Below are 27,729 nucleotides of genomic sequence, written 5' to 3' on the forward strand. Positions count from 1 at the left end.
TGCGCGACGCCCGCCGCCACTTCCTGCTTCCAGTCCGCCGGGGACTGAGCGGCGGCTGGTACCGGCCGTTCGGTGGCTCGGAGGAGCCGCTGCCGCGCAGTTGCCGAAGCACCCTCGACGTCCTCCTTTAGACCTTGGCTGCAGGGCGTGCGCTGCGCGCTGGGTGTTGTATGCGACCCCGGGAACCCATACATCGGCTTCCACGGTGTCAGTTTCCATCCCTGGCTGCCAAACTGAATTTCATTCATTTCCTTCCACAGCTCGCCGCTCTGCTTACTAGCTGTGCAACCTTGGGAAAGTTGCTTAATTTCTCTGAGCCTCAGTTTCATCCATTCCTCCATTTGTGTAAAATGAATATAGTAGTTGTATTGTCTTCAAAGGATTATTCTGGGTATTAAATATATAAAATACTTAGAACTAGGCCTGGCCTATTTAGTAAGTGCTTTGTAATTGTTTCGCTGTATTTTCATTACAATTAAGCATCTGTTGATTGTTTTCTATCTGCCAGGCACTGTTTTAGATTAAGACAAAAATGCCTGTGTTCTAGAGGGAGGAGCTACAGTAATCAAGATAAGTAAAATACTCAAGACAATAGTCTTATCCTCCTTTCTTATGTTTTCTCTATAGCCCTTTATGTTATCACTTTCAATAGGGTAGTTAGAGGAGGCTTCACTGAGGATAACATTTGAGTAAAGATCTGATGCTGGAGCAATCAGTGGGAATAACTCAGGGGAATAGCATTTCAAGCACAGGGAGAGGTAAGTGCAAGGGCCCTGAGGCAAAAGGCTGCCTCCTGTACTATTTGAAGAACAGTGAAGAGATCTCTGGCTGGAGCACAGTAGGAGGTGGGAAAGGCAAAGGGAGGGTAGTAGAAGATGAAGTGAGGAAGGGATAGAGATGGTGTAGAATCCTATAGACTATTTAAACGAATGGTAAAATGGAAAGCCATTGAAAGATTTTCAGCAGAGGAGAAATATAATCTATGTTTTAAAATTATTACTTTAGATACTCTGTGAGGAATCAGATCAAGGGGGCAAGGCTGGAAACAGAGAAACCAGTTCGGAATACTAGAATTCTGTAATATGCCAGACTGGACATGATGGTGGCTCAGAGCACAGTGAGAAGGTAGAGTTTTTACCTGATGAAGGCCCGTGTGACTCATTAAAGGCTGCAGATCTAGTAAGCGGCAAAGCCAGAATTGGAACCCACATCTCTGTAGCTCCAAAATCCTCGTTTTTTTCTTCCCAATGCTCCCCAACTCACTTCTATACAAAGGACTCTCATACAGTGCGCTGCTTTAGCCTTGTTACAAAAAAATCCTTACGAAAATTATCTTTAATATATGCCAGTTTAATTTAGGTCATGGGCATTCAACAAGCAGTTGCCCAGCCTGTTTCTTTCCACTCTCCCTAAATCCTGGCCACTTGGATGACTCAAACGAATCCTAACTGATTTTAGCCTGCAGGCTTGCCCTTTCCAATCCATTCTCCACTTAAGAACCAGAGTAATCTAGAATGCACAACTAGTCACTCCCTACAGTGAATATACTTCAATGACTTCTCATTGCTTTTAGGATGAAGTTAAAAAACTTTTTAACAGCCACCTGGTCTGGTTCCTGCTCGTTTCACCAGCCCCTTCTCTCCCGACACTCTATGACCCAGCTCTGCTGAATGACGCAGTTCCCCTCAATGTGCCATGCTCTCTCCCAGCTCAGGGTCTGTAAACAATCTTCTCCCTCTCCCTGGAGGGTTCTTTCTGATCCCCCCTCGTAGTGAACTCTAGTCTATGACTCAGATCTCAAACTAGAAGTCATCTTCTCTGGGATAGGAAGATTTATCTCATTCTCCCAGTCTAGGTTAGACGGTCTCCAAGACACCTATCCTCGCTTGGAACTGAACATACTTCATTATAAATCTAAAAAATAAAATAAATCTAACACACAGTATCATATGGGAATTAAATTCTTCATCTCCAAAGCTCAGCCTGCCTGCCTGAGTCTCCTTAGGTAAGTTACTTGACTCCTCTGTGTCTCAATTTCCTTCTCTGTGAAATGGAGGGATCAAAATACTACCTACCACATAGGGGAGGTTGTGAAGAATAAAAGGGTTAATGTTTGTGAAGGATTTAGAACAGTGCCTAGCAAAGTAAGCACTTGGTAAGTGCTGGTTATCACTTGTCTCTTTTCCAAAGTAAACTCTAAGCTCTTTGAATACAGAAACTGAAGCAAGGTACCTGAGGGTTACTGTAGATATTCAATAAGAACGTGTTGCCTTTTGACCTCTGTCCCAACACAGGTGTAGATGAATCTTGTCAGTTTGCTGTTTCCTTGTTTAACTCAGGGATGACTCGGGTCTCAAGGATTTGTGAGTTTGTTTTGCAGAAGAAAGAGAATGCCTTTGGGGAGGTTGCAATCGCTGGATGACCAGCCCCAGCGGTTGCAGATTGCCCAGGGGATTATCAGGTTTGTTTCTCCAAAGCTCATCCTACCAAGCCCCTTGGCTCTATAAACCCCCCCTCTTTTTCTCTGGTTAAGGCGGATTTGAGTGAACCCATCCTCCCACCTTCTGTCTTGGCCGACTCGAATGGGCCTTTCTCCATCTCCAAGCACCGATGTCTTAGTGTTTGGCTAGCTGCACATCCAGCAGACGAATTTGAGATTAAGAGGTTCAGTATCAAAACCATTGCTTCCCCAGTCTTTCCTACATTCTGTACGCTCTGCAGCTAGAATGATGTTTCTAGAATACAAATCTAATCATGCCATCCTCCTGTTCTATGAGGGAGGTTCAAAGCCTTTGACACTAAATGAAAATCCTTCCATTGGCACCTCAGACCCTTCTAAATATGAACCATGACTATCTGTTCAGCTTCACTCACCCCCCGTTCCCTCACATAATCTGGCAGTTTCCAAAATCCTCTTGCTGTTTCTTGCATCCCTGTATTCCAAAATCTAGTTCCTTCTGTCTGAAATACCCTTTAAACTCGTCTCCATCCGGAAAACTAAGTGTCAAGCAAGATACACCTCCAACTCAGTCAGCTCCTCCAGGAAACATTCTCTGCACACACCCCTGGGCCAGTTCCTGAGAATAAAACAGAGACCTCCTCCCTATGCTTTGGGGCTGCCTGTTCGTGCCTCTGTCCGCCCCCAGCACAGTTCAACATCGTTGTTGATCGACTGTTCTGCCTCTTCCCTTAGATTATGAGCTCCTCTTAAAAGAAAGTCATTATCTTCCTCATCTTTATATGCCGAGAGCCTAGCACAGTGCCTGGCATAGAATAAGCTTAAGGATATTCATCTAGACATACTTTATTCTAATTTCTTTCTCAAGTACAAAATACAAGTTCCTTGCAACAGGCTGAATCAAAACAGGAATTTTCCCTGGTCCTCAGTGTATACATCTTCTCTACCCCAGCCCCCACCACTGTTAATGGTTTAGTGTGTATCCTTCCGCACTTTTTTGTATACGTATACAAACACACACCCACATCCTACACCCACTCACTCACATACATAACATACAGAGGGATTTTTTTCTATTTTATTTTTTAAATGTGTTATTAATATGTGTATATATATTAATATGTGTATATATATTAATATGTGTATATATGTGTGTATATATATTAATATGTGTATATATATTAATATGTGTATATATGTGTGTATATATATTAATATGTGTATATGGGTTCATAATGTGTCTATTATATTATACGTATGTGTGTATGTATATATATATATACACACACATATATATAATCACAAAGATATATAGATACATATCTTTGTGACTGAACTTTTTCTCTTAATATATAATGGACATCCCTCAGGACTAGCACTGATTGTCCAAGACAGACATAATGTGAACCATATATGTGACTTTAAAGATTCTAGTGTTCACACTTAAAAAAGTAAAACAGGGGAAGTCAGTATGAATAATATGTTTAACCCAATATATCAAAATATTATCATTCAACATGTAATCAATACATATAAAAAATTATTGAGAGCCAGCCCTGATGGCCTAGTAGTTACAGTTCAGAGCTTTCGCTGCCTCGGCGGCCTGGGTTTGGTTCCCAGGCACAGAACCACACCACTCGTCTGTCAGTAGCCATGCAGTGGCACTGGCTCACATAGAAGAGCTAGAAGGACCTACAACGGTAATGTACAATTATGTACGGAGGCTTTGGGGAGAAGAAAAAAGAGAGGAAGATTGGCAACACATGTTAGCTCAGGGTGAATCTCTCCCAGCAAAAAAAAAAATTATTAATGAGATATCTTACAATTCTTTTTTTTTCTTATTGTCTTTGAAGTCCAGTGTATATTTTACACTTACAGCATATTGGTGTGAGCTGGCTACATTTCCAGTGCTCTACAGCCACATTTGGCTAATGCTACTGTGCTGGACAGCACACTTAGATGTAAGCCATTCTCTTCGATAGCTCCATAATATTCTATAGAATGGATATACATTTTCTTAGTCAATTCCTGTGTTGGACATTCAGATTATTTCCGGGGTGGTTTTTTTTTTTACATTAAAAATAGTGTTTCCATGTACTTTCTTACAAGAGAATTATTGAATGAATGAGTGAATCACTATGTTGACCTTAACATTAACACTTAGGGAGGTATTATCAATATTGTCAATATCACCAAAGCTATCCTGAGAAAAAAGAACAAAGCTGGAGGTATCACAAGCTCTCTCTTCAAAATATACTACAAAGCTATGGTAATCAAAACAGTGTGGTACTGACAGAAAAACAAACACAGAGATCAATAGAAAAGAACTGAAAGCCCAGAAATAAAACCACATGCCTATGGACAGCTAATCTTCAACAAAGGAGCCAAGAACATACAAAGGAGAAAGGAAAGCCTTTTTTTTTTTTTTTAAGATTTTATTTTTTTCCTTTTTCTCCCCAAAGCCCCCCGGTACATAGTTGTATATTCTTTGTTGTGGGTCCTTCTCGTTGTGGCATGTGGGACGCTGCCTCAGCGTGGTTTGATGAGCAGTGCCATGTCCACGCCCAGGACTTGAACCAACGAAACACTGGGCCGTCTGCAGTGGAGCACAGAAACTTAACCACTCGGCCACGGGGCCAGCCCTGGAAAGCCTCTTCAATAAATGCTGTTGGGAAAACTTGACAGCCACGTGCAAAAGAAAGAAAGTAGACCATTATCTTACACCATACCCCCACATTAATTCAAAATGGATTAATAACTTGAATGTATGGCACCAGCCCTGTGGCTGAGTGGTTAAGTTCACATGCTCCACTTCAGCAGCCCAGGGTTTTGCCAGTTCAGATCCTGCGTGCGGACATGGCACTGCTTATCAAGCCAGGGGGCTTTGGGGAGAAAAAGGAAAAATAAAATCTTTAAAAAAAAAAAAAAACTTGAATGTAAGACCTGAAACCATAAAACTCCTAGAAGAAAATATAGGCAGTACACTCTTTGACATGGGTCTTAGCAGTATCTTTTTGAATACCATGTCTACTCAGGCAAGGGAAACAAAAAATAAACAAATGGGACTACATCAGACTAAGAAGTTTCTGCAAGGGAACGGAAACCATCAACAAAGTGAAAAAACAACCCACAAACAGGGAGAAAATATTTGCAAATCACAGATCCAACAAGGGGTTAATTTCTAAAAATACATAAAGAACTCATACAATTCAACAACAACAAAAAAAAACACTTGAACAGAGATTTTTCCAAAGAAGATATGCAGGTGGCCAACAGGCACATGAAAAGATGTTCAGCATCACTAATTATTAGGGAAATGCAAATCAAGACTACAATGAGATATCACCTTACACCTGTCAGAATGGCTATAATTAATGACACAAAAAAATAACAAATGTTGGAGAAGATGCAGGGGAAATTGAACCCTCATACACTGCTGGTGGGAATGCAAACTGGTGCAACAACTACAGAAAACAGTATGAAGATGTCTCAAAAAATTAAAAATAGGGGCCAGCCCCGTGGCCGAGTGGTTAAGTTCACGCACTCCGCTTCAGTGGCCCAGGGTTTCACCAGATCGGATCCTGGGTGCAGACATGGCACCGCTCATCAAGCCATGCTGAGGCGGCATCCCACATAGCACAACCAGAAGGACCTACAACTAGAATGTACAGCTATGTACTGGGGGGCTTTGGGGAGAAGAAGAAGAAGAAGAAGAAGAAGAAAAGATTGGCAATGGATGTTAGCTCAGGTGCCAAACTTTAAAAAAAAATTAAAAATAGAAACACCATATGATCCAGCTATCCTACTACTGGGCGTTCATCCAAAGAACATGAAATCAATAATTCAAAGAGGGGGCCGGCCAGGTGGCGCAGCGGTTAAGTGCACACATTCCCCTTCAGCGGCCTGGGGTTCGCCGGTTCAGATCCTGGGTGCGGACATGGCACCACTTCACAAGCCATGCCATGGTAGGCGTCCCACATATAAAGTGGAGGAAGATGGGCACGGATGTTAGCACAGGGCCTGCCTTCCTCAGCAAAAAGAGGAGGATTGGTGGCAGATGTTAGCTCAGGGCTGATCTTCCTCAAAAAAAAAAATAATAATAATAATTCAAAGGGATGTATGAATCCCTATGTTCATTGCAGCATTATTCACGTTAGTCAAGAGGTGGAAGCAACCCAAATGCCCGTCAACAATGAATGGGTGAAGAAGATGTGGTATATATATATATACAATGGAATACTACTCAGCGATTAAAAAAAAAATCATGCCATTTGCAACAACATGAATGGACCTTGAGGGTATTAGGTTAAGTGAGGTAAGCCAGACAGAGAAAGACAAATACCGTATGATTTCACTCATATGTGAAAGATAAAGAAACACATGGATAAGGAGAACAGATCAGTGGTTACCAGGGGGGAAGGGAGTGAGGAGAAGGGCGAAAGGGGTAAAGGGGCACATGTGTATGGTGACAGATAAAAACTAGACTATTGGTGGGGCTGGCCCGGTGGCGCAGCGGTTAAGTGCGCATGTTCCGCTTCTCGGCGGCCCAGGGTTCGCTGGTTCGGATCCCGGGTGCGGACATGGCACTGCTTGGCAGCCATGCTGTGGTCGGCGTCCCACATATAAACTAGAGGAAGATGGGCACGGATGTTAGCTCAGAGCCAGGCTTCCTCAGCAAAAAGAGGAGGACTGGCAGTAGTTAGCTGAGGGCTAATCTTCCTCAAAAACAAAAACAACAACAACAGGGGCTGGCCCCGTGGCCGAGTGGTTAAGTTCGCGCTCTCCGCTGCAGGCGGCCCAGTGTTTCGTTGGTTCGAATCCTGGGCGCGGACATGGCACTGCTCATCAGACCAAGCTGAGGCAGCGTCCCACATGCCACAACTAGAAGAACCCACAACGAAGAATACACAACTATGTACCGGGGGGCTTTGGAGAGAAAAAGGAAAAAATAAAAAAATCTTAAAAACAACAACAACAACAAAAAGAACTAGACTATTGGTGATGAACATGATGCGGTCTATACAGAAACTGATATGTACTAACGTACACCTGAAATTACACAATATTATAAGCCAATATGACCTCAATAAAATAACTAAATTAAAAGAATTGTGAAAAAAATATTGTCAATGTCATTCCCATTTTATAAATAAGAAACTCATGTGCAGAGGCTTATCACAAGATCACATAGCAAGTGATCCCCAGACTGCAAGGGCAGTAACCTTTCTGTAGCACAACTTCCTGCTGGCTTTCTTTCTGTGGCACAGAGAGGTATGATTCAATGTAAGTGTATGTGTGACCTTGGATACGTCCTTTATTATGATCGAATTTCAGTTCTTTTATCTTAAATTCCTATTCACAGGGAGGTTGTCCTGAGGCTTAAAATGATTTAGTATCTGCAAAAATATCTGCTTTGTAATGAATAAAGCACTGCACCAATTCAAGAGCATTTTATAGATGGCAAGACCAGGAGCTTCACAATAACGTTTACTTGACAACTAATATATTGATGATGCTTTGCCCAAGCAATGAACAGCAAGTTTTGCAATACCACAACAAAACACAAGAGGGGGTTGATTTACGTTTTTATTGCAATGGCAGGTCATTTAACAAATATTTTGGGGCATTTACTAGGTGAAAGTCTCTGAAATTCTAATTTTGAGAGGCTTAGGTAAGCAACTCTGCTCTTTATTCATTCTGACACATTTTCTGAAGTAGCAGTTTCTAAGAGGTGTTTTTCTCAGGAAGCTGAACAAATAAAGCTGCTGACATTTCCATTCCTTTTTTTTTTTTTTTTTAAAAAAGCAGTGCCCAAGCTTCTCCTTGAGAATATTACATGCCTGGACAGTGAATAATCATAAACTGGCATAAAGTGCAGCCTATTAGGATCACACTCATCCTTAATTTGTATGGAAGGCAGACACTTTAGAAACTACATGTTTCAGCAGGTATAGCAACTCTGAACCCACGGTAGTCTGAAGGGTTCCACTGAAATCTCTGAGGCCTTCAGAGGCATCTGATCACTATTTTTGTATCTTCACTCAACCAGAACCAGGAAAAGGCTACATGATTCTCAAGGACACAGCCACAAAACAGCTGGTTTGGATCTGAAGAAAATCGAGGTGAAAAGTTCTAGGTACCAACAACAAGCAAGTGGAAGAGAATGGAAAACTCAAGCCAAGGTGTCACGATGTGTACATGTTGCCATAAGGGCTTCGGTGCAGTAAAAAATTATGATACACTGTTTTGTTTATTTTGCAAAAGATAATAACTATTCTTACTTTTAATTCTAATATGAGCAAAGAACTCTCTTATCTTTTTTAGTCATCTCTTTAATCTTTACAGGCTGGAGCTTAACAGTGTAATCTTTGAAATCAGATCATGTTATGAACAAATTTCTTAACTCTTTGAGCCCCAGCTTCCTCATAATAGTATCCTTCATAGGTTGTTGAGAGAATTAAATGAGATAAAGCAAAGCACATAGCACATTTCTAGACACACAGCATACAATATTGTTCTTATTATCCCTGATGCATAAACTTTAGCAGAATACCTGGTACATAGTAGGATGTCGTCAACAACGACTATGCTGACATGATGCTGGTGACGGTTGTGGTGGTGATGGTAAAAAGAACTAACATTTATCTAGCTCTTACCATGCATCAAATATTGTTCTTAGTGATTTTGTGTATGTTAATTTGTTTAATCTTCCCAACAACTCTATGAGGTAGGTACTATTGTTATGCTCATTTTAGAAATTAAGAAATGGAGTACAAAGTGGCCAGAATTGGTTGTAGAGGGATGAACAATCATGTTCTTATATGCCTCCATGCCTCTTATAATTAGTGTTCCAATTGCCACATTCATCTTTCAAGTTTGTATTTATTCTTTCAAATCCAACACAAAACCAACTCTTCCACAAAACTTCACTAAATCTCCCGGAAGAAGTAATCCATAATTATTCATTTTCTCTCTTTTTTTTCCCTTTAATGTGTGTTTTTCGAGAGCAGGAATATACGTTACTCATTTTAAATTCTGCCCTTTCTGACCCTCTGCCATTGAGCAGAGTCTACAGCATGATTAGAGGATACAGGCATTAAACTCACTGTGCCTTTTGGAGGAAAGATTTCACATTACTTGGGATTAGGTCCTTCATCTAGCTATCCTTTCTTATGTTGAAAAGGTAGGGCTTTCTAACGTCCTTAGTAAGCAAAATAAAAACTTACAACTTCATGTCCGTTACCAAAAGTACTTTGAAAATTTTATTGGTCTATAAAATGAAACATTTTCAGACAAAGTGTTCTTCACTTTCACTCTTATTAGGAAAAATAGCTACCAGCACTTGCAAAAGAGGGAAAACTACACTTCCCATGATGCCCCGGATCCGGAAGGAAGTGAGACTCCACCCTTCCCGTGATGGCTTATAGACCGGAAGCCGGGGCCTTAGTTCTCTTTCCCATCTTGCAAGGTAAGAATGGCGGTGCCTTTCTGCAAGACTCGATTTCAGCACCCCAATCTTTCGCCATCCGAACCAGGAGGGTTTCAAGTCGACATCTGCTGGGGTCGCACATGCTCGGGGCCAGCTGAGAGGCATCCCAGACGCTTCATTTCTCTCGCTTGGGTTTGCGGTGGGGCACGAAGAGGGTGAGGTGGAATGCCGAAGAGGCTCCGGGGCTCCTGCAGCTCGCCACCCTCCCGGGCTGGAGGAACGGGGCCCCTCCGGGGATCCGTAGCGGGTTAGTGGGGCCGCAGGGGTCACGGCGCCGGCGCGCACTCCGGCCGGCGCCGGGGGCCAGAGACGCCCCTGTGCTTGTCTGAGCCACGTTGGGATGTGGGGCTGCGGCCAGATGCCGCTTTCCCGACCGGAAGTCGTCTTTTGGGCATTGAGTCGGGGCTGAGTGTGAGCTGTGTGTGTGTGTGTGTCCTCTCCGGAGCCGCGTTTGTGGAATGAGACGGTGGTCTGAAAAGAGCAAAAGCCCGGGAAGCAAACGGTTTCAGGTTCCAGCCTCGCTGCTTCCTGGCTGCAGATTTCCTCGGCTCTGAGATTTCTAATTCGCGAAACAGGAATGATGAAATAGGGACTGTGACTACTAAATACTTAGCGGACACCACACAGGGTTAAGATATTTTCAGAGATTCAAAAAGCTCATCGTGTATGGAGACAACCTCAAAATTCATTGTGAGCGTTCAACTGTGGATGTGTGGGGTTTTGGAGGAAGACTTAACCGTAGGGAGGAGGGGTGAGAAGGATGTTACAGCTTTGGAGAGGGAGGTTGAGGGCCTGCCTGGGAAGCCTTTAGTGTGCAGTGTAGCTCCTACCTTGTGGGATAATTGGTGGAATGTCTTTTTTTTTTAATGTATGTATTTGTAGATGGCGGGTGAAAAAGCCGAGAAGCCGGGTACCAAGGAGAAGAAACCTGCAGCCAAGAAGGCTGATGCTGGTGGCAAGGTTAAGAAGGCTAACGTCAAGGCCAAGAAGGCTAATGTCAAGGCTAAGAAGGCTAACGTCAAGGCCAAGACGCCTAAGAAGGGAAAGCCCCACTGCAGCCGAAACCCTGTCCTAGTCAGAGGAATTGGCAGATATTCCCGATCCGCCATGTATTCCAGGAAGGCCATGTACAAGAGGAAGTACTCAGCGGCTAAATCCAGGGTAAGGGATGAGGGGGGCCGCTAACCATTATGTCTTACCCTTAAAATTTCTGTCTGCCTCTGACTTTTTGACGCATTTATGTCCTGATAGATCGAAAGGAAAAAGAAGGAGAAGGTCCTTGCTACTGTCACAAAACCAGTTGGTGGTGACAAGAACGGTGGTACCCGAGTGGTTAAACTTCGCAAAATGGTAAGATTTGGAGGAGACTGTAAATTGGATGTTTAGTTGAAACTGAATCCTGGGGATTATTTCGTGTACTCAGGTTTTAGAAGTTTGTTGACCGGACAGTTCCTGGTGGAAGATGAAGGGTTCTGATTTGCCACTTGGCTTTCACATCTACTGTTAGATCTCAAGCAGAGTTACTCTTCGGTGCTTTAGTTTCTTCAGCTGTCAAACAGGAATCAGTCTGGTTCTTGGGGTTTTTGTGAGAGTGAAATGCAATAATGCATAGAGCCTCGGATGCTGCCAGGCCTGTAGAACATGCATCCACTAGAGCAGTGATCACTATTAATGTTTGTGATGAAAGCAAGACTGTCTGCTAAAATGATAACAGCGTGGTTAGAAATATGTTACTGTGAGTTGTCATATTCTTAATAGTCCGTGCGTGGGGTCTTATTTTTAGAGTCAGTGAACTGGCAATCCTGATGTAAACTGACGTCTGTGTTTTTGTACAGTACGTTTTCCTTTGTGGATAAAATGGGAGTAATGTGTGTTAATATGAAGGATATGAACACGCTTAATTTGAATTGGAAAACAAGCCAGGCCTCCTCCATAATATGCAAGATGTGTTTCAGACATAGGGTTTTCTGGAGAAGTAGAATTTACATTAGAGATTGGGGACCCCAGAAAAGCTTGAGAATCACTGCTACCTGACAGTGTGTAGTGATAGCTTGCCATGTAATCTCTAAAATTTGGTGTTATCCCAAATTTACAAAGGAAGCTTGTTTGGTGCCTTCCATCTTTGCTTGAACACACAGCAATTCAATCCTTCAAATGAATGGATTCCATCCTCTGATTTGCATGTGAAGGATAAGCAGCAATGTGAATCTTCAGGAGAAATGAAAATTCAATTGTGTAAATAAAGCATTTCAAATAAGTAAAAAGGCTGTGGTAAAGGTACCACCAGCATGGCCAGCTCTACTGATCTGATTAACTTATTTAAATAAATTGGACCTATGGACTCTCTCCAGCCTAGATATTATCCTACTGAAGATGTGCCTCGAAAGCTTTTGAGTCACGGCAAAAAACCCTTCAGTCAGCATGTGAGGAAACTGCGAGCCAGCATCACGCCTGGGACCATTCTGATCATCCTCACTGGGCGCCACAGAGGCAAGGTGAGCAGAACACTTCAGCCTGCGGAGCTTCCCTTGAAGTGTCTGAAGTGTTGGGTCGTGATGTGTTTGCCCTCTGGGTAGGATTTCTTTTACTGTTAACTGCCGTGGGGGTGGGGGGAGATGACCCCTAACAGCACCCACAACTCAGTTGTTAGCATAACATGTTTAGTCCATAATATATAATAATTTACCATTTCCTGCTGTTGGTGATATTACTTGTAGCTGGTTCATATACCCCTGTACCCACAAATAGTGATATATTTGAGTTACTTTCTTAGGATAGATGTGCACAGATGGAATTATTGAGTTAAAAGGATGTTAATTTTCTTTATTGTTAAAAGTGGTGGCTGCTCATTAAAAAAAACAAACACACAAATGTCATATGTTGCTTAACGACAAGGATACATTCTAAGAAATGCATCGTTAGGTTATTTTGTTGTGCGAACATCACAGAGTGTACTTACACAAACCTAGATGGTATAGCCTACCACACACCAGGGCTATGTGATACGAATCTTATGGGATCACCATCGTGTATGTAGACCCTCGTTGACTGGAACATTAGGCGGTGCATGACTGCACTGCTCATATCCTAGGGTCACCCCTGTCAGTATTTAAAAATGGTATAGTTGCTTCCAGAGCTGCTGTGTATATACATATGTAGAAACTTCCTTTACCTAATTTAGAAGCCTGTGATTTGATTAATTTAGAAGTCGGTTTCTAATTGCACAAACGTTTAGCGTTTCTGTTTAATTTACAGAGGGTGGTTTTCCTGAAGCAGCTGGGCAGTGGCTTGCTGCTTGTCACTGGTAAGAAAATCTTGGATTTTCTATTCTCTGAAACTTAAAACGTTTTTAAATGCTTGTAGTGTACACCGTTGCTCACACCTACATGGAAACTTCAGTGCCATGAGATTCTGCACCCCATTTCATTGCCTTACGTACTCATGAGGTCTGAGGAAGCAGGTATTTGACATTTTGTGTGGCAACATGTCACCAAGTAACTGCCACTTAAAATGCAGAGTGGTTGGCTCCCAGCCCCCCAAGGAATGCGTCCTGCATAAGACCTGGAATTGGTGCACCAGGATGAAATTCTTGAAGAGGTGAAAAGTGAACTGTTTGCTCCAGAAAGCTGTGCTCAGTTTAATTTTGTCACCAGGGACTTGTGAGTTTGAGCAGCTTGTCTCCATGAGTAGGCTGTCTCCCAACCTTGGTGACTGGAGATTTGAGGGTGGAAAAACCTTGGACAAACTGAGATCTGGGAAGGGTCGATGCTGGCAGTAGGAAGAGCGCTTGGAAATTTCTTCAGATCCAGAGAGAAATTAGAAATTAAATCACCAAAGTCAGTTCTTAAATCTTTGCTTCCACTTTCCCTCACTAGTTTGATTTTTTTCCTTAGGACCCCTGGTCCTCAATAGAGTTCCTCTGCGTAGAACACACCAGAAATTTGTCATCGCCACCTCCACCAAAATTGATATCAGTGGTGTGAAAATCCCAAAACACCTCACTGACGCTTACTTCAAGAAGAAGCAGCTGCGTAAGCCCAGACACCAGGAAGGCGAGATCTTCGACACAGAGAAGGAGGTGAGCTTCTGCTTCCGTGTTCAACGCCAATAGCTCTGAATCCCTACTTGGGAGTGAAATTAAATAAGGTTGGGGCCGGCCCGGGGTTTGCCCGTTCAGATCCCGGGTGTGGACATGGCACTGCTTGGCAAGCCATGCTGTGGTAGGCATCTCACATAGAAAGTAGAGGAAGACGGGCATGGATGTTAGCTCAGGGCTAATTTTCCTCAAAAAAAAAAAAAAGAAAGAAGGTTAAGAGTTTAAATAAAAGTTGTAAATAACAAAGAATATCTGGGGAATAAGACTGTTCCAGATTCTGCTAAATTCGCTAGTTCTCTAATGGCAGCTGGGAGCTCAATTGAGCATCCCGAGGATTTGGTGGAACTCTGAATTATTGCCTCTGTTCTGTTTGGGAATCCTCCTACGTTCTTGATGTGTATTAAAGTAAACAAAAAGGAAAGCTCTTATTTTTATTATATTACGAACATCGTATTGCACAGTCCTCTAAGGAAAGGATTACCAGAATTGCCTTCTGAATAGTCTGAGGATTGGGTCCTTGTGAGATAGGACTCCTTAGTTGATGGTGGAGTGTGGTATTTGTGCCGTACTTTTAAGTGCTTTTCTCTTTCTTTAGAAATACGAGGTTACAGAGCAGCGCAAAGTTGATCAGAAAGCTGTGGACTCACAAATTCTGCCAAAGATCAAAGCCGTTCCTCAGCTCCAGGGCTACCTCCGGTCCGTGTTTGCTCTCACAAATGGAGTTTATCCTCACAAATTGGTGTTCTAAATTTCTTGCAAAGAACCTGATTAAATAACTGATCCGTTTCCTGTGTGTCTTTTATTCTGCCCGCTTGGAGGTGGGCCAGCTTCGTGGTATTTAGCTCTCTGGAGTGGGATTGGAGGGCTGTGCTGTCAGCCGCGCTGGAAGCACCTCGGCCTCGGCCTCGGCTCAGCATTAACTTCCTTAGGGTCTGGTTTCTCGGCTTTTCACGCAGCACCTACCAACAGCTCTTAGCAGCTTTTCCCCAGTCAGTCCCTGAACAAGTCGGTACGAAACTACAGGGGTCAGAAACAACCAAGCAGCTGTGGGCTCTTGGGGCCACACACTTTGCTCCCTTTCGATGACAACATCCGTTCTTCCCAATCTGCCTAATTCTCACCCCCACCCCCATCATCACTGCTATCAGTTTCTTGTATGTCTAGTTTCTTAAAGCTTACAAGCAAATCTGACTATAGTTATTTTCTTTCCCCTTTTTTTAACCAAAACTTCATACACTGTACATACTATTACATAGATGAGAAGGTGTTAATAACCTCAAGTATGCATACAGATAAGCAAGTACTGGGGCCGGCCTGGTGGTCCAGTGAGTAAGTGCGCACATTCCACTTCAGCAGCCCAGAGTTCACCAGTTCGGATCCCAGATGTGGACATGGCACTGCTTTGCAAGCCATGCTGTGGTAGGCATCCCACATATAAAGTAGAGGAGGATGGGCACAGATGTTAGCTCAGGGCCAGTCTTCCTCAGCAAAAAGAGGATTGGCAGCAGTTAGCTGAGGGTAATCTTCCTCAAAAAAGTACCAGGTAAGAATCGTTTTTTGCAGAGTCAAAGGATTTACAAATTTTAATTTTGGTAGATGGTGCCAGGCTGCCCTTTATAGGGTTTGTACCAGTTTATATTCATACACGAGAGTGCCCATTACCCCACAGGTACCCTAAACAATGGGTTCTCAAATTCGGGTTTGGTGTGTAGTTCTGTGCAGTTAGGTAAGCTCCACCAGCGCCACATTCCTCCATGCTCCTAAGGTCCGCTCCCCTCCAGGCAACTGCTGGTCACATTTCTGTTCCTATTTTGCCTTTTTCAGAACGTCACAATATGCTTCTTAGCGTAATATTTTGTAGATTGTCCACGATGCAGTAATCCTTTTTCTCAGTTAGTATTCCATTCTATCAGTGTATCACTATCCTAAAATTGGCTCATTGAAAGACATTTGGGTTGTTTACAATATTGGAGATTATGAATAAAGCCACTGAAAACATTTGCATACACGTTTCTGTGTGCACGTATTTTCATTTCTCTTGGACGAGAAAATGTATAGTAGGATTGCTGGGTTATACGGTAAGTGCATGTTTAGCTTTTTAAGAAACTGCCAAACTTTTCCATTTTGCAGCCCACCAGCCATGTGACAATTCCAGTTATTCCACCTCCTCAGCACTTGGTATTTTCAGTTTTTTGGTTTTGAGATATAATTGACATATTAGTTTCAGGCATACAGCATAATGATTCAATACTTGTATATATTGCATAATGACCACAATAAATCTAGTTAACATCCATCGTCATATGTAGTTAAAAAAAAATTTTTTTTAAAGATTTTATTTTTTCTTTTTCTGTCAAAGCCCCCCAGTACATAGTTGTGTATTTTAAAGATTTTATTTTTTCCTTTTTCTCCCCAAAGCCCCCTGGTACACGGTTGTATTTCTTTAGCTGTGGGTCCCTCCAGCTGTGGCATGTGGGATGCCGCCCCATATGGCCTGACAAGCAGTGCCATGTCCACGCCCAGGATCCGAACCAGTGAAACCCTGGGCCGCTGAATCGGAGTGCACGAACTTAACCACTCAGCCGTGGGGCCGGCCTCTAGTTGTGTATTTTTAGTTGTGGGTTCTTCTAGTTGTGGTGTGTGGGACACTGCCTCAACGTGGCCTGACAAGTGGTGCCGTGTCCGCGCCCAGGATCCGAACCAGCGAAACCCTGGGCCGCCGAAGTGGAGCACATGAACTTAACCACTCGGTCATGAGGTTGGGCCCCAAATTTTTTTCTTGTGATGAGAACTTTTAAGATCTACTCTAATCCCACAACTAGAAGGACGTGCAACTAAGATATACAACTGTGTACAGGAGGGGTTGGGGGAAATAAAAGCAGAAAAAAAAAATCTACTCTCAGCAACTTTCAAATATGCGATACAGTATTATTAACTATAGCCATCGTGCTGTACATTAGACTCCAATGTTTTTTTTTTAGTTCTAGCTGTTCCAATAGGAATATGTGGTAGGCTCTGATGCATTTTTGAAACAAATCCAAACATGTCACTTCTGGCTATGACCCTTTAGTGGCTTCTTAGGTTCAGTTCCAAAATGGTCATGGCCACGAGGCCCTCTGATTAGCCCCTTTCGCCAGCCTATTCTTCCACTCTGCCCCTCAACGTGTCAAGTTTCTTTTAATTCCTCAAACTGGGCTGTTTTTTCCTGCTTCAGAGCTCTTGCACGTGTGTGTGCTCTATCGGACTGCCCTTCCCGCCTTTCCACTCATCCCTCCCCACTGTGTGAATGGCCCCTACTGTGCTGGCTAAATACGATAGTAATTTAACTTCCCAAGGAGGGAGGGAACATCGCTCAGGCCAGTGCAAGCATCTGGTCCACTTGACAGATGTTATAATTGAATCGAGGTATTGTGGCTTATCAGTGTCTGAGCTTAGAGAGAGAGCTACCTTCAGTGTGTTGAAAAACAAGGATTTTGTTTTTCCTGCAGCTTCACACCAGTTCTCAGGTATAGGTGCAAGGATGTTCATTGCGGCACTAAAGGTTCCATCAGTAGAGAATGTTAGTTTACATCCATACACTGGAGTATAACGCAGTGTTGAGAAGAATGAAGTAGCTGCGTAAGGACTGTTAGGAAGAGACCTATGTGACGTGTCCAGTGGGAAAAGCGAGTTGGAGACATAACCAGATGCAATGTAAGGTCCTGGATTAGATCCCAATTTAGACAAACCAACAATAAGCGATATTTTGGAACAATTAGGGAAATTTGAATATGGACTGGCCACTAAGACGAAAACTTAAGTCAAAAAAGGTTACAAGATAAAATGCATAGTGTCTCATTTTGCTTAAAAACACGTTAAGTGATAGATTGTAAAAATGGCCACGAGAAATCTTCCTATCACTGTACATTAAGGCAGTGGCTCTCAGGTGTTTTTGGTCTCAGGGGCCCTTGATGGTCTAAAGTTATTAAAGATATGAACGAGATTTTCTTTATGTGGGTTATGTCCATTGATATTTACCATATTTAGACTAAGAAATTATTAAAGTATTTATTTGAAAAGGACAAACCATTCCCCGTTAATATAATGTTTTTGTGAAAAATATTTTCCCAAACAAAAATTTATGAGAAGAATGGCACTGTTTTACATTTTTGCGAATCTCTTGAGGTCTGGCTTAGCAGAAGACAGCGGGCTTCTCCTATTTGCTTCTCCGTTCAGTCTGTTGCAATGTCCCATCTCAGGTCCTACGGCCTCTGGAAACTCCATGCTACCCTCATGAGAGAAAGAGTGAAAAGACAATGTTTTAGTAGTAGCATGACATTGCTTTCACTTTTTGGATTCACTTTAAGGATCTCAGGAACACAAGGATCCCTGGGTCATACTCAGAACCACTGTGCCAGCCCCTTTGCAATGTTCTGGAAGTGGAATCCGTAACCCCACCTCTGAGATGCCTTCCTTTCCAGCCCGCCAGGTCGCTCCAGCTCTGGGGCATGTGCACAATGCTTAGGGCAGGCCTGCTCGACACTGACAGTGCTGGGAACTCCATGCCTGAGGTCCTACTTCCTTAGTGTTCCAGTGCTGACACTACCTGGAGTCAGCACAGACCCCGCAGGTTAAGGGCTCAGTCCCACAAGACTGCCTCCCTACTTCAGACACCAGTCACAAGTAGTGGATCCCCAGGTTACCCACAATTCTGTCTGATTTGGTTACAAATTGGGGGTTCCCATGATTCCTGCCTCAGGTTCGATAATTTGCTACGACAACTCACAGAACTCAGGGAAACATTTTACTTCTATTCACCAGTTTTTTATAAAGGATACAATTCAATGAGCCAGCCCCAGTGGCCTAGTGGTTAAGTTCAGCACGCTCCACTTCAGTGGCCCAGGTTTGGTTCCTGGGCACAGACTTACAAAACTCTGTTAGCAGTCACACTATGATGGCGGCCTACATACTGAAAAATAGGGGAAGACTGACATAGATGTTAGCTCAGGGCGAATCTTCCTCAGCAAAAAAAAAAAAAAAGAAGAAGAAGAAGAAGAAAGGAAAAAAGGGATACAACTCAAGAAGAGCTGAAAATGGAAGAGATATATAGGACAATGTAAGGTGGGGTGGGGAGCACAGAGATCCCATGCCCTCACCCCATACACCACCCTCCCAGCACCTCAATATGTCTGCCAACCCAGAAGCCCATCAAATCTTCCTGTTCAAGAGTTTTTATAGAGCTTGACCTCCAGCCCCCACTCTCACTCTGACTTAAGTTTATGGTTAGGGCTGAACGTTCCAACCTTCTAATCACTTGGTCTTTCTGGTGACTAACCCCATCCTGAGGCTATCTGGGGGTCCCACCCCAAGTCACCTCATTGGCATAAACGCAGGTGTAATCGAAAGGAGCTCCTTATGAATAACAAAAGGCCCTCCCATCACTCAGGAGATTCCATGGGTTTTAGGAGCTCTGTGCCAGGAACTGGGGACAAAAACCAAATACATTTTTGTGTTACACCGCATTTCCCACCTCAAGATCTTTAACTTCATCACACCTGCCAAGTCCTTTTGCCATATAAAATAACACTCTCTGGGGCCGGGGATTGGGACAGAGACATACTCTGGGGTCATTACTCAGCCTACATCACCTCCCAAGCTCTGGCCACCAGGGTTTGGGGCAGGATCCTGCTCCCATCCAGGGCTCTAAGCGTTGAACAGAAGCGGGTGCTACTCTCCCACATGCAATTCAAAGTCAAAATAGTGTCAAAGTGCAAAATACGTGTGAGGAAAGGGAACGATGTTGTACAAGCATAAAATTGGAATTTGAGAAAAGGGCATGTGGAATGAATCATTCAAAAAATATTCACTGAGCACAGATCAACTGGCAATGGCGTAGAGGCTCAAGTCATAGCTTTGGGGATTGCACGGACTTGCATTTGAGTCCTGGCTTTGCTGCTCATCCGTTTACCTTTCAGATAATCAACACAATAATAACGATGGCAAATGCTGTGGTCCTGACTATGTGTCAAGCAGTGAAAGTATACACTTTTTTTTAGACTTGTTTTATTGTGGTAAAGGTGCCATTTAAAAAAATCTTGTGTGCAGGTCAGTGGCATTAGGTACATTCACATGGTTGTGCAACCATCACCACCATCCATCTCCAGAATTTTGTCATCATCCCAAGTGGAAACTTAGTTATAGGAGCCTAGCAGAGAGTTCCTTGTTGGACAAAAAATTTCCATGGGTAAATTTCTAGGAGTGGAATGATGGATCAAAAGGCCTGGTCTCATTATGACTTTTGGATACGTGTGGCCAAAGTGCTTGCCCAAAAAGATCATGCTGATTTAAAGTGCCACCAGCAATTAATGACGTGATTAGATCAGAGCTTCACCATCCCTGGGTTCAAGTTAAAAACTTGTTCGAATTAATAGGTGAAAAATGGTGCCACGGTTAATAATAGTTAAAACTTATTGAGAGCTTCTTACATTCCAGGCATGGTGCTGCCCATATTAACTCATTCAATCCTCATAAAAACCCTATGAATTAGGTACCATTACTGTCCCCCTATTTTAAGATGCGAAAACCACAGCACAGACTGTGGAATCACTTGGACAAGGTAACATGCAAAGGAGCTGGGACCCAAACCCAGACAGTGGTGATTCTAACACCACACAAGCATTTCATGTAAATGCTTTTCTTCGGTTACTAAGTTTACCTCACCATCCTCACGTTCATCTACCTGTCTAAACACATCAGTTACCAGCATTAAAGTTGACATCCTTTGGGAAGCGTCTCCTTTTCTCAGACAGGTCCTTGGACTTCTCATCCTCTTTGGAATTACTCCTTCCAAGTCGCTGGCCCATCCTAAGCTTCACAGGGAGGCAAGCTGCTTGTCTCCTAGAGAGTTGGACCCCCAAACCTAACACATTGCCTGCACAAAGGAGGCTCTCAGTGAATATTGAATGAATGAAAACATATAGTGTTGGCTTTTCTCTCTTTTTTTTTGGTGAGGAAGATTCGCCCTGAGCTAACATCTGCGCCTCTGTTTTGTATGTTCCTCCTCTGTTTTGTATGTGGGATGCCTCCACAGCATGGCTGACGCATGGACTATGGCTGCGTCTGGGAGCAGAACCCGGGAATTGGGGCGGCCCAAACGGAGGGCGCCGAACTTTAACCACTCAGGCACAGGGCCAGCAACTGCTTTTCCTCTTCCGCAAGCTCTACGATGGTATCTTTTGGCCGCTTTTCCTTTGTGGGGGCTGCGTCTCTTTTAAGTTTTTGCCCCAGGAAGGGTTTGCCAATTTGTAGGTCAGAAGTAGAAATTCTGGTGCAGCAAGGACTCTCGTGCCCACAAGGGGACGCTGCAGGACACGGCATTTTCCGGAGTTCCATGGTGCTGATTTCTCCGATGAGAACTGCTTTTAATGCTGCTTCATCTTCAGGCTTTTCATCAATAAGGGCTTTTATCCCTTAGTTATGGTAATTCAAGAGAGCTCCAAGGAGAATTTCTCCCTCTTCGTTTTCAAATATCTCTTTCATTCGATTTCCTTTCCCTGCCACCTCATAGACCCACCCATGAGCTGAAATAATCTTCCTTGAAATTAAAAAAAAGAAGAAAAAAAGAAAAGGGCCTACCAGATCACTTGGAAAAAAGATTTTGAGTAGGTGTGTGGGTTTCCTCTTTGAGCCCGTGATTGGTGAGACGGAAATAATCACTCTCCCCCACAGGTTCTGTCTGTGTGTATGTGTCTATTTAGCAGATGCGTGCATATTCTTTTTCCTGGGTGTTTTGAAAGGCCTTCAAAATTAACATGGCTGCTTTGTTTAAAGCTATTTCAAGCTCTATTAAGGCTTCTCGAGGACCACTTATCTTCACGCCACACTCACATTTTTGTGGACCCGATAAGGATTATGGACTCATTTTAACAGTCAGCTGGTGCACAAAAGCCAGCAGAAAAGAGAGATACTGCAAAATCCCAGAGGGGCCCCAGCTTGAGCTAAGGCCAGTGAACATCACGTCAGCAGCTGGGGCAGCAGGGAGATGGTCTCCATCAACAAGCTTGCCTCCTCTTGGGGAGATGCTTCCCAGGGGTAATTGAGGTCCAACCTACTAGGAGCTATTCTTGCTTTCTCATGCTTCTAACTTAGGGTTGTTCATCCAACACCTTCTCTTGCTCCTTTTCCCATCCTGATCCCCCATTCCTGAATGGAAGAGTGGAAAGAACAATTCCATAGCAAAGAAGTCATAAACCATAAGCCTTTCCTTTCTATGATTCTATGAATGGATGTTTCCTTTGTGCATGGTGTGTGTGTGTGTGTATGTGTGTTGTCTTGACTAAATTTGGATTCTCTGCCTCCAGGCTTCCAGCACAGAGTTCTTTTGACCAGGGACTTTCTTTGTCTTGCTGATCTGTTCTAGAAATTCCCTGTAAATGGCTTTTTCCAGAGGGGGTTCTATAAATATTAATTCATCAGCTGCCTCGTCATGGTACAGTGGCAGCCGTGCAGTCCTATGACTAATTAATTACTGTTGCTAAAATATTAAATAACTATTCATTATGCAGCCTAAAGACTTTAAGCCCTGGATATGTGCTGTTTTCATTAATTTGAGTGAAGGACAATAGTTCCTGGGCATCTTGATTCTTGATCTGGAAATATAAACAGTAAGAGCAGGAGAATTTTTCTCTGAGCTGTACAGGATGGTTTTTCAGATTTCAAAACCTGAACATTTAAAAATTGTGATGTTGTCATTAGGCCTGGAAGTTGTGAGCAAAAGGAATGAAGGAATGTCTTTATAGCCAAAACAAGGAAGCTGGGATGGTAGAGTCAGACAGACCTGGGTTCAGATCTGAGCTTTGTAATGTTTACTAGCTGTGAGACATGGAGCGAAGCATCTGACAGCCTTGGTTTCCCGGCTAAAGTAGGGGTAATACTATATCTCTCAGAGTGTTGTCGTGAGGACTTACGAAATGGCCATTCTATCACATTTGCCTGTTTTATTGTATTCTTGGCACTGATCTGCTCTGAACTGCTGGATTTATTGTTGTTTGCTTCTTGCCTGTCTCCCTCACTAGGCTGTGAGTTCCTTGAGAGAAGACTTTTCTGCCTTGCTCATCCGGGTAACCCCACACCAAAAACAGTGTTTGTCATGTGGCAGCAATCAAGAAATATTTGTTGAATGAATAAGAGAAGACTAGCCATGTCCCTGTGGACTACTTTGTAAGTATGTTAGACTAGCTGTCCAGCTCTTTGAGAGCGGGGAGTCAATTTTTCATACATTATTTCAGGGATTCAGATATATTGTATCTCCATTCTATTTACCTCCCAGGATTTGACACCTACTAGGGGCTTAACAAATACTTGTGAAATAAATATCATGAAAATGAAATTAACAGGCTTTGTAAGGAGCATGAGATTGTTGTAACAGTGCAATGTACATGAATTATTTATTTGGGAGACAGGCAGTGCAGGATGGAGCCAGCTACAGGTTCAAATCGTGATTCTGTCAATTCCTAGGCAGGTGCCAGTCACTCAATTCTGAATCTCAGTTCCTTGTAAAATGGGGCTATTACTGAATACTCTGAAGGGTGTTATGATAGATAAATGAATGTTTGTACCTGACTCCTAAGCGCTCAATAGCTTTTATTTTTTAAATTTTTTTGCTTTCTTCAAAAGTAACGCACGCTCTAGGAAGAAAACTGGGAAAACATTCCAAAGCACAAACCACAAATCCCCCAGTCCCCGGTAAATGCGCTGCTGAGATTCACCCAAATGTTAGCACACACCATACCTTCCGCGTCTTTTATTTTATGCTTATAGTCATACATGCATGTAATTTAAAAAATTCAATCATACTGTAAACACAATTTCAAAATTTTCTTACTATTTTAGCTTGATTTTTTCCATGTAGTAATAGAGCATGAACACTCACTTGTATTAACATTCTTCATAAACATTACTCTGAAAGGCTTCATAATGTTCCATCTTATGGATGTACTATATTATGGTTAACTAATCTCATGCTGTTGAACATTTAGACTGATTATCACTTTTTCTCTTATAAACAGTACAGAGCTGCACATCCCAGGCCCAGTATATACATCTCGACTATGGGTCTGATTATTTCCTTTGGACATTTTCCTCAAAGTTGAATTGCTGGATCAAAGGGTGTATGCACCTTAATGTTCTTCTGCTTTATTTATTCATTTATTCTTTATTAAAACTGTATTTTTTAGAGCAGTTTTAGGTTCGCAGCAAAACTGAATGGAAGGTACAGAGATTTCCTGTGTACTTCCTGCCCCCCCCCCACACAGAGCCTCCCACGTTTTCAACATCCCCCACCAGAGTGATACATTTGTTACAGTTGATGAGCCTACACTGACACATCATTATCACCCAAAGTCCATAGTTTACATTACCTTCACTCTTGGTGGTGTACGTTCTATGGTTGCGGACAAATGTATAATGGCTTGTATCCATGATTACCGTATTGTACAGAGCATTTTCATTCCCTAAAAATCCTCTGTGCTCTGCCTGTTCATTGCCCTCTCCATCCAACTCCTGGCAACTACTGATCTTTTCCTTGTCTCCATAGTTTTGCCTTTTCGGAATGTCACGTAATTGGAATTATACAGTATGTAGCCTTTTCAGACAGGCTTCTTTCACTGAGTAATGTGCCTTTTAGGTTCCTCCACGCCTTTTCATGGCTTGATAGCTCATTTGTTTTTAGTGCTGAGTAATATTCCACTGTCTGGATGGACCACAGTTTATCCATCACCTACTGAAGGACATCTTGGTTGCTTCCAAGTTTTGGCAATCATAAATAAAGCTGCTATTAACATCCGTGTGCAGGTTTTGTGAGGACATACGTTTTCAACTCTTTTGGGTAAACACCAAAGCGTCCTTTATTTTTTTTAAGGTGAGAAGCGATACAAAGATAATCTCACCTCAACTATTCCAGACCAGTCCCGCTCCGTGCGGCAACCAACATTAACAATTTGAAATGTATTCTCTCACACGTTTTTCTCTACACATATAGTTCTTTCCTTTCTCGTTTTTATAAAAATGAGATGGCGTGCATCTTTTTAAGGTGTATGTCAATCATTGTTGAATATTTATGGAATATAACAATAGTTTTAACTCCCACTCAGGGAGCGCTGATTAAGTGCCACACAGTGGGCACCAAGCACTGTGTCAGGTGCTTCATTTGCACCGGGTTTTGACTTTTAGTAAATACGAAGCACCTACTGTGCGGTTCTACCAAGCGCTTATGAACAGGTGTGCAGCGCCTACTCTGCGCCACATTTTTGTGTCTATCCTATTGAAACGTGAAAGCAGAGAGTGAACCTCCACGCGCTGCCCAGGGATGGGGGCTCTGGCCCGAGCGAGGAGTGCACACCTGAGTGGGGGGAGGAGGGGAGGCGGTGGCTTCTTCTTCAGGTGCACTGCAGACCCACGGCGCCCCGGGACTGCTAGGGGAAGAACGGGCGAGGGAGGTCAGTCTGAGGGCAAGATGGAGGGAACGGCGGCGCGGAGATCCCGCAGACTCCGGTACCCAGGGCCGCAGGGCGGGGGGCGGGGCCAGGCGGGGGCTGGGCCTGTATTGTCCGCTCCGCGGGGCATGCCGGGAGCCCCGCCCCCAACATGGCGTCTCACTGACAGTTGGCTGCGGAGCGGCAGAGGCGGATCCTGCTCCTCAGGGCGGCGGCGGCGGCGGCGGCGGGGTCGGGGTCTCCGGGGCCGGGGGTTGAGGAGATGGCGACTCGGACCGCCTAGGGCGGAGCTGCACGGGCGCGGCGGCGAGTGGGGCGCTGCGGCGGGCGCTGCCATGGACTGGTGATCGCGGCGGCCCCTGCTCGCGTCTCCCTGGCCGGCGCGCTCCTCCTGCAGCCCCTCAGCCGGGGCCATGGGCTCGTCGGCGGCCGCTGCGGCGGCGGCGGCGGCGGCGGCCGCGGACTCGGCGCAGTGGCTCTCGGTGAAGGAGGAGACCATCTTCCTGCACGACGGGCTGATCCGGGTCACCGACCTGGCCGAGCTGCCCAGCGAGATCCTCGGGGCCCCGGAGGCCGCCGACACCGACTTGGAGGTGAGCGAGGCTGGCCCCGGCCTCCGCCGTCCGGTGAGCGCCCCCGCCCCGCGGCCCCGCCGCCTCCCCCCCGCCCCCGAGGCCGGGCCGCCCGCAGGTGTGTGGGCGCGGGCGTGCAGGTGGGGAGCCGCGGCTGCAGGGCTGCCGCCCGCCCGCCCGCCTCGGGGCCTCGCCGCCGGGGATTTCATCTGCGGTTTCGTTTTGAACGTTCAGACACCAGCGTTTTATTAGACTCTGCCCCGGCACGGCCTCAGCGCCCCGGGGGAGCTGCCGCCGCCTGCCCTCCCTCCCCTCCCCTCCTCCCGGACCCCCGCGCTCGCTCCGGGGCACACCCAGGTTGCTTAGCTTTGGGGACATTTTCATTTCAACGCTGCACATCCCCCCCTCCCCCCCTCCCTTTTCCTTCCTCAGTTCTGTGAGGGGTTTTCTTTTTTATTTGTTTCTTTTTTTCGGAGGAAGGTAGTGGCAGCTGCCGGTCCGCCATGGGCAACCCAGCAACTTCTCTGTGTCGTGCCTGGGGGGGGGGGGGGGGTGCGACACGGGGCCTTTGTCAGGGAAGCGGGCGGTGTGGACGGCGAGGGGGATGCTACAGCGGCCCTCCGTGCGCGCTCCGCCAAGGGTCACGGGCACTTTAGGCCGCGAGGCCTGTCTGAGCTCGAGGGTCACGCAGAAGCCCAGGCTTAGGAGCCGTGGCAGGTGCAAGAGCAATAATCCCAGCCGTGGTGCTGCCGGGGTTGGGGGCAGAAGGAGTCCAAATCAGCTTGGTTGATGGGAACTTTCCACCGACTTCACTTGGTTTCGTGTTTGCCCAGAGGTGGGAGTCCTGGCAGGATCGTTTCGTCGAGGCCAGCCCGTGCTGGCACTGCTCCCCCTCCACTTGGGGGGATGACATTTTGATGTGTAGGTAGCATGAGGTGTCATGAAATTCTTATTGTCGCAAGGAGGACTCTCTAGGGTAGGGCGCAGAGACGACGGCCTGTCTTCTGGCAATAAACGGAATGCGAGGAATCTTTTGTGTTTTGCGGTTTTGCATGCAGTTTGGCTTTTCAGCGCAAGAACATTTATAGAAATGGATTAGAACCCATTACTGTGTGTTTCTGGAAACGGCAGATCGGATCAGTTTGGCCGAGACGTTTGGACGTGCTTGAGATGCGAATACGTTCCACTGTGTTTTTGTGTCTGGTTTTGAGGTTGAGGTTGCAGCATTCCCATTGTGAACTCTTAATTGACTTATTTTACAGTCTAGGCACCAGAAAAAGGAAGATACAAGTTGGTAGGGAATTCCTAACATGGAATCATAGTGTTATTATGTCTCACTTGGGCCTATTCTATAAAAAGCAAGGTGTGTCTGAGTGTCTTATCTGCTTGAAAACTCAAGGGATTTTATGCTGTGATGGTAGAACCTTTTGATTTAATTGGCTCTGGTGTATGTGAAATGTGGGAAATGGATGCTCTTTGTTCCTTGGAGACTAAGTTCACAGATCCGAAAATTTTATATATGCAATTTATTTACTTTTAGGATTAAAAAAATGTAGGAGTAGTTAAAAATACTTGAGCTATTAAGTTGGCTTTCCTGAGATGTTTACTGTATAAATATATTGAGTATTTGTCAGGTGTTTACA

General features: G+C 44.4%; 2 protein-coding genes across 12 annotated transcripts in view; both read left to right on the forward strand.

Annotated features, from left to right (window-relative positions):
• The first annotated feature begins 8,430 nt into the window (after nucleotides 1–8,430).
• On the forward strand, nucleotides 8,431–14,829 carry RPL6 (ribosomal protein L6). Of its 2 annotated transcripts, XM_070275053.1 has the most exons (8): nucleotides 8,431–8,580; nucleotides 9,782–9,926; nucleotides 10,830–11,108; nucleotides 11,199–11,297; nucleotides 12,299–12,442; nucleotides 13,203–13,251; nucleotides 13,841–14,025; nucleotides 14,639–14,829. In XM_070275053.1, the coding sequence occupies exons 3-8, from the start codon at nucleotides 10,830–10,832 to the stop codon at nucleotides 14,789–14,791; spliced, it is 909 nt and encodes a 302-aa protein (XP_070131154.1). In that variant the 5' UTR covers nucleotides 8,431–8,580; nucleotides 9,782–9,926; the 3' UTR covers nucleotides 14,792–14,829. The 2 variants fall into 2 exon arrangements, with proteins under 2 accessions (XP_070131154.1, NP_001296194.1); NM_001309265.1 differs by lacking the exon at nucleotides 8,431–8,580 and having other exon boundaries at nucleotides 9,886–9,926; nucleotides 14,639–14,826.
• Nucleotides 14,830–23,817: 8,988 nt separating this feature from the next.
• The window catches only part of HECTD4 (HECT domain E3 ubiquitin protein ligase 4), a 187,867-nt gene continuing 183,955 nt past the window's right edge, over nucleotides 23,818–27,729 (forward strand). For 5 of the 10 annotated variants that reach the window (XM_023647129.2, XM_023647131.2, XM_023647133.2 and 2 more), the window contains exon 1: nucleotides 23,818–26,140. In XM_023647129.2, coding sequence (XP_023502897.2) covers nucleotides 25,928–26,140 — 213 coding nt within the window. In that variant the 5' untranslated portion in view covers nucleotides 23,818–25,927. The remainder of the gene's footprint in view (nucleotides 26,141–27,729) is intronic. The other 5 variants (XM_023647134.2, XM_070220099.1, XM_070220098.1 and 2 more) reach the window with 2 other exon arrangements.

The sequence above is a fragment of the Equus caballus genome, chromosome 8 (genome assembly GCF_041296265.1).
Source record: "Equus caballus isolate H_3958 breed thoroughbred chromosome 8, TB-T2T, whole genome shotgun sequence".
Classification (NCBI taxonomy): Eukaryota; Metazoa; Chordata; class Mammalia; order Perissodactyla; family Equidae; genus Equus; species Equus caballus.

Coding starts and splice junctions, on each gene's coding strand:
- RPL6 (XM_070275053.1), top strand. CDS start 10,830: ATGGCGGGTGAAAAAGCCGAGAAGCCGGGTACCAAGGAGAAGAAACCT. Junction 11,298..12,298: donor TGGTTAAACTTCGCAAAATG/GTAAGATTTGGA, acceptor GACTCTCTCCAG/CCTAGATATTATCCTACTGA. Junction 14,026..14,638: donor TCTTCGACACAGAGAAGGAG/GTGAGCTTCTGC, acceptor CTCTTTCTTTAG/AAATACGAGGTTACAGAGCA.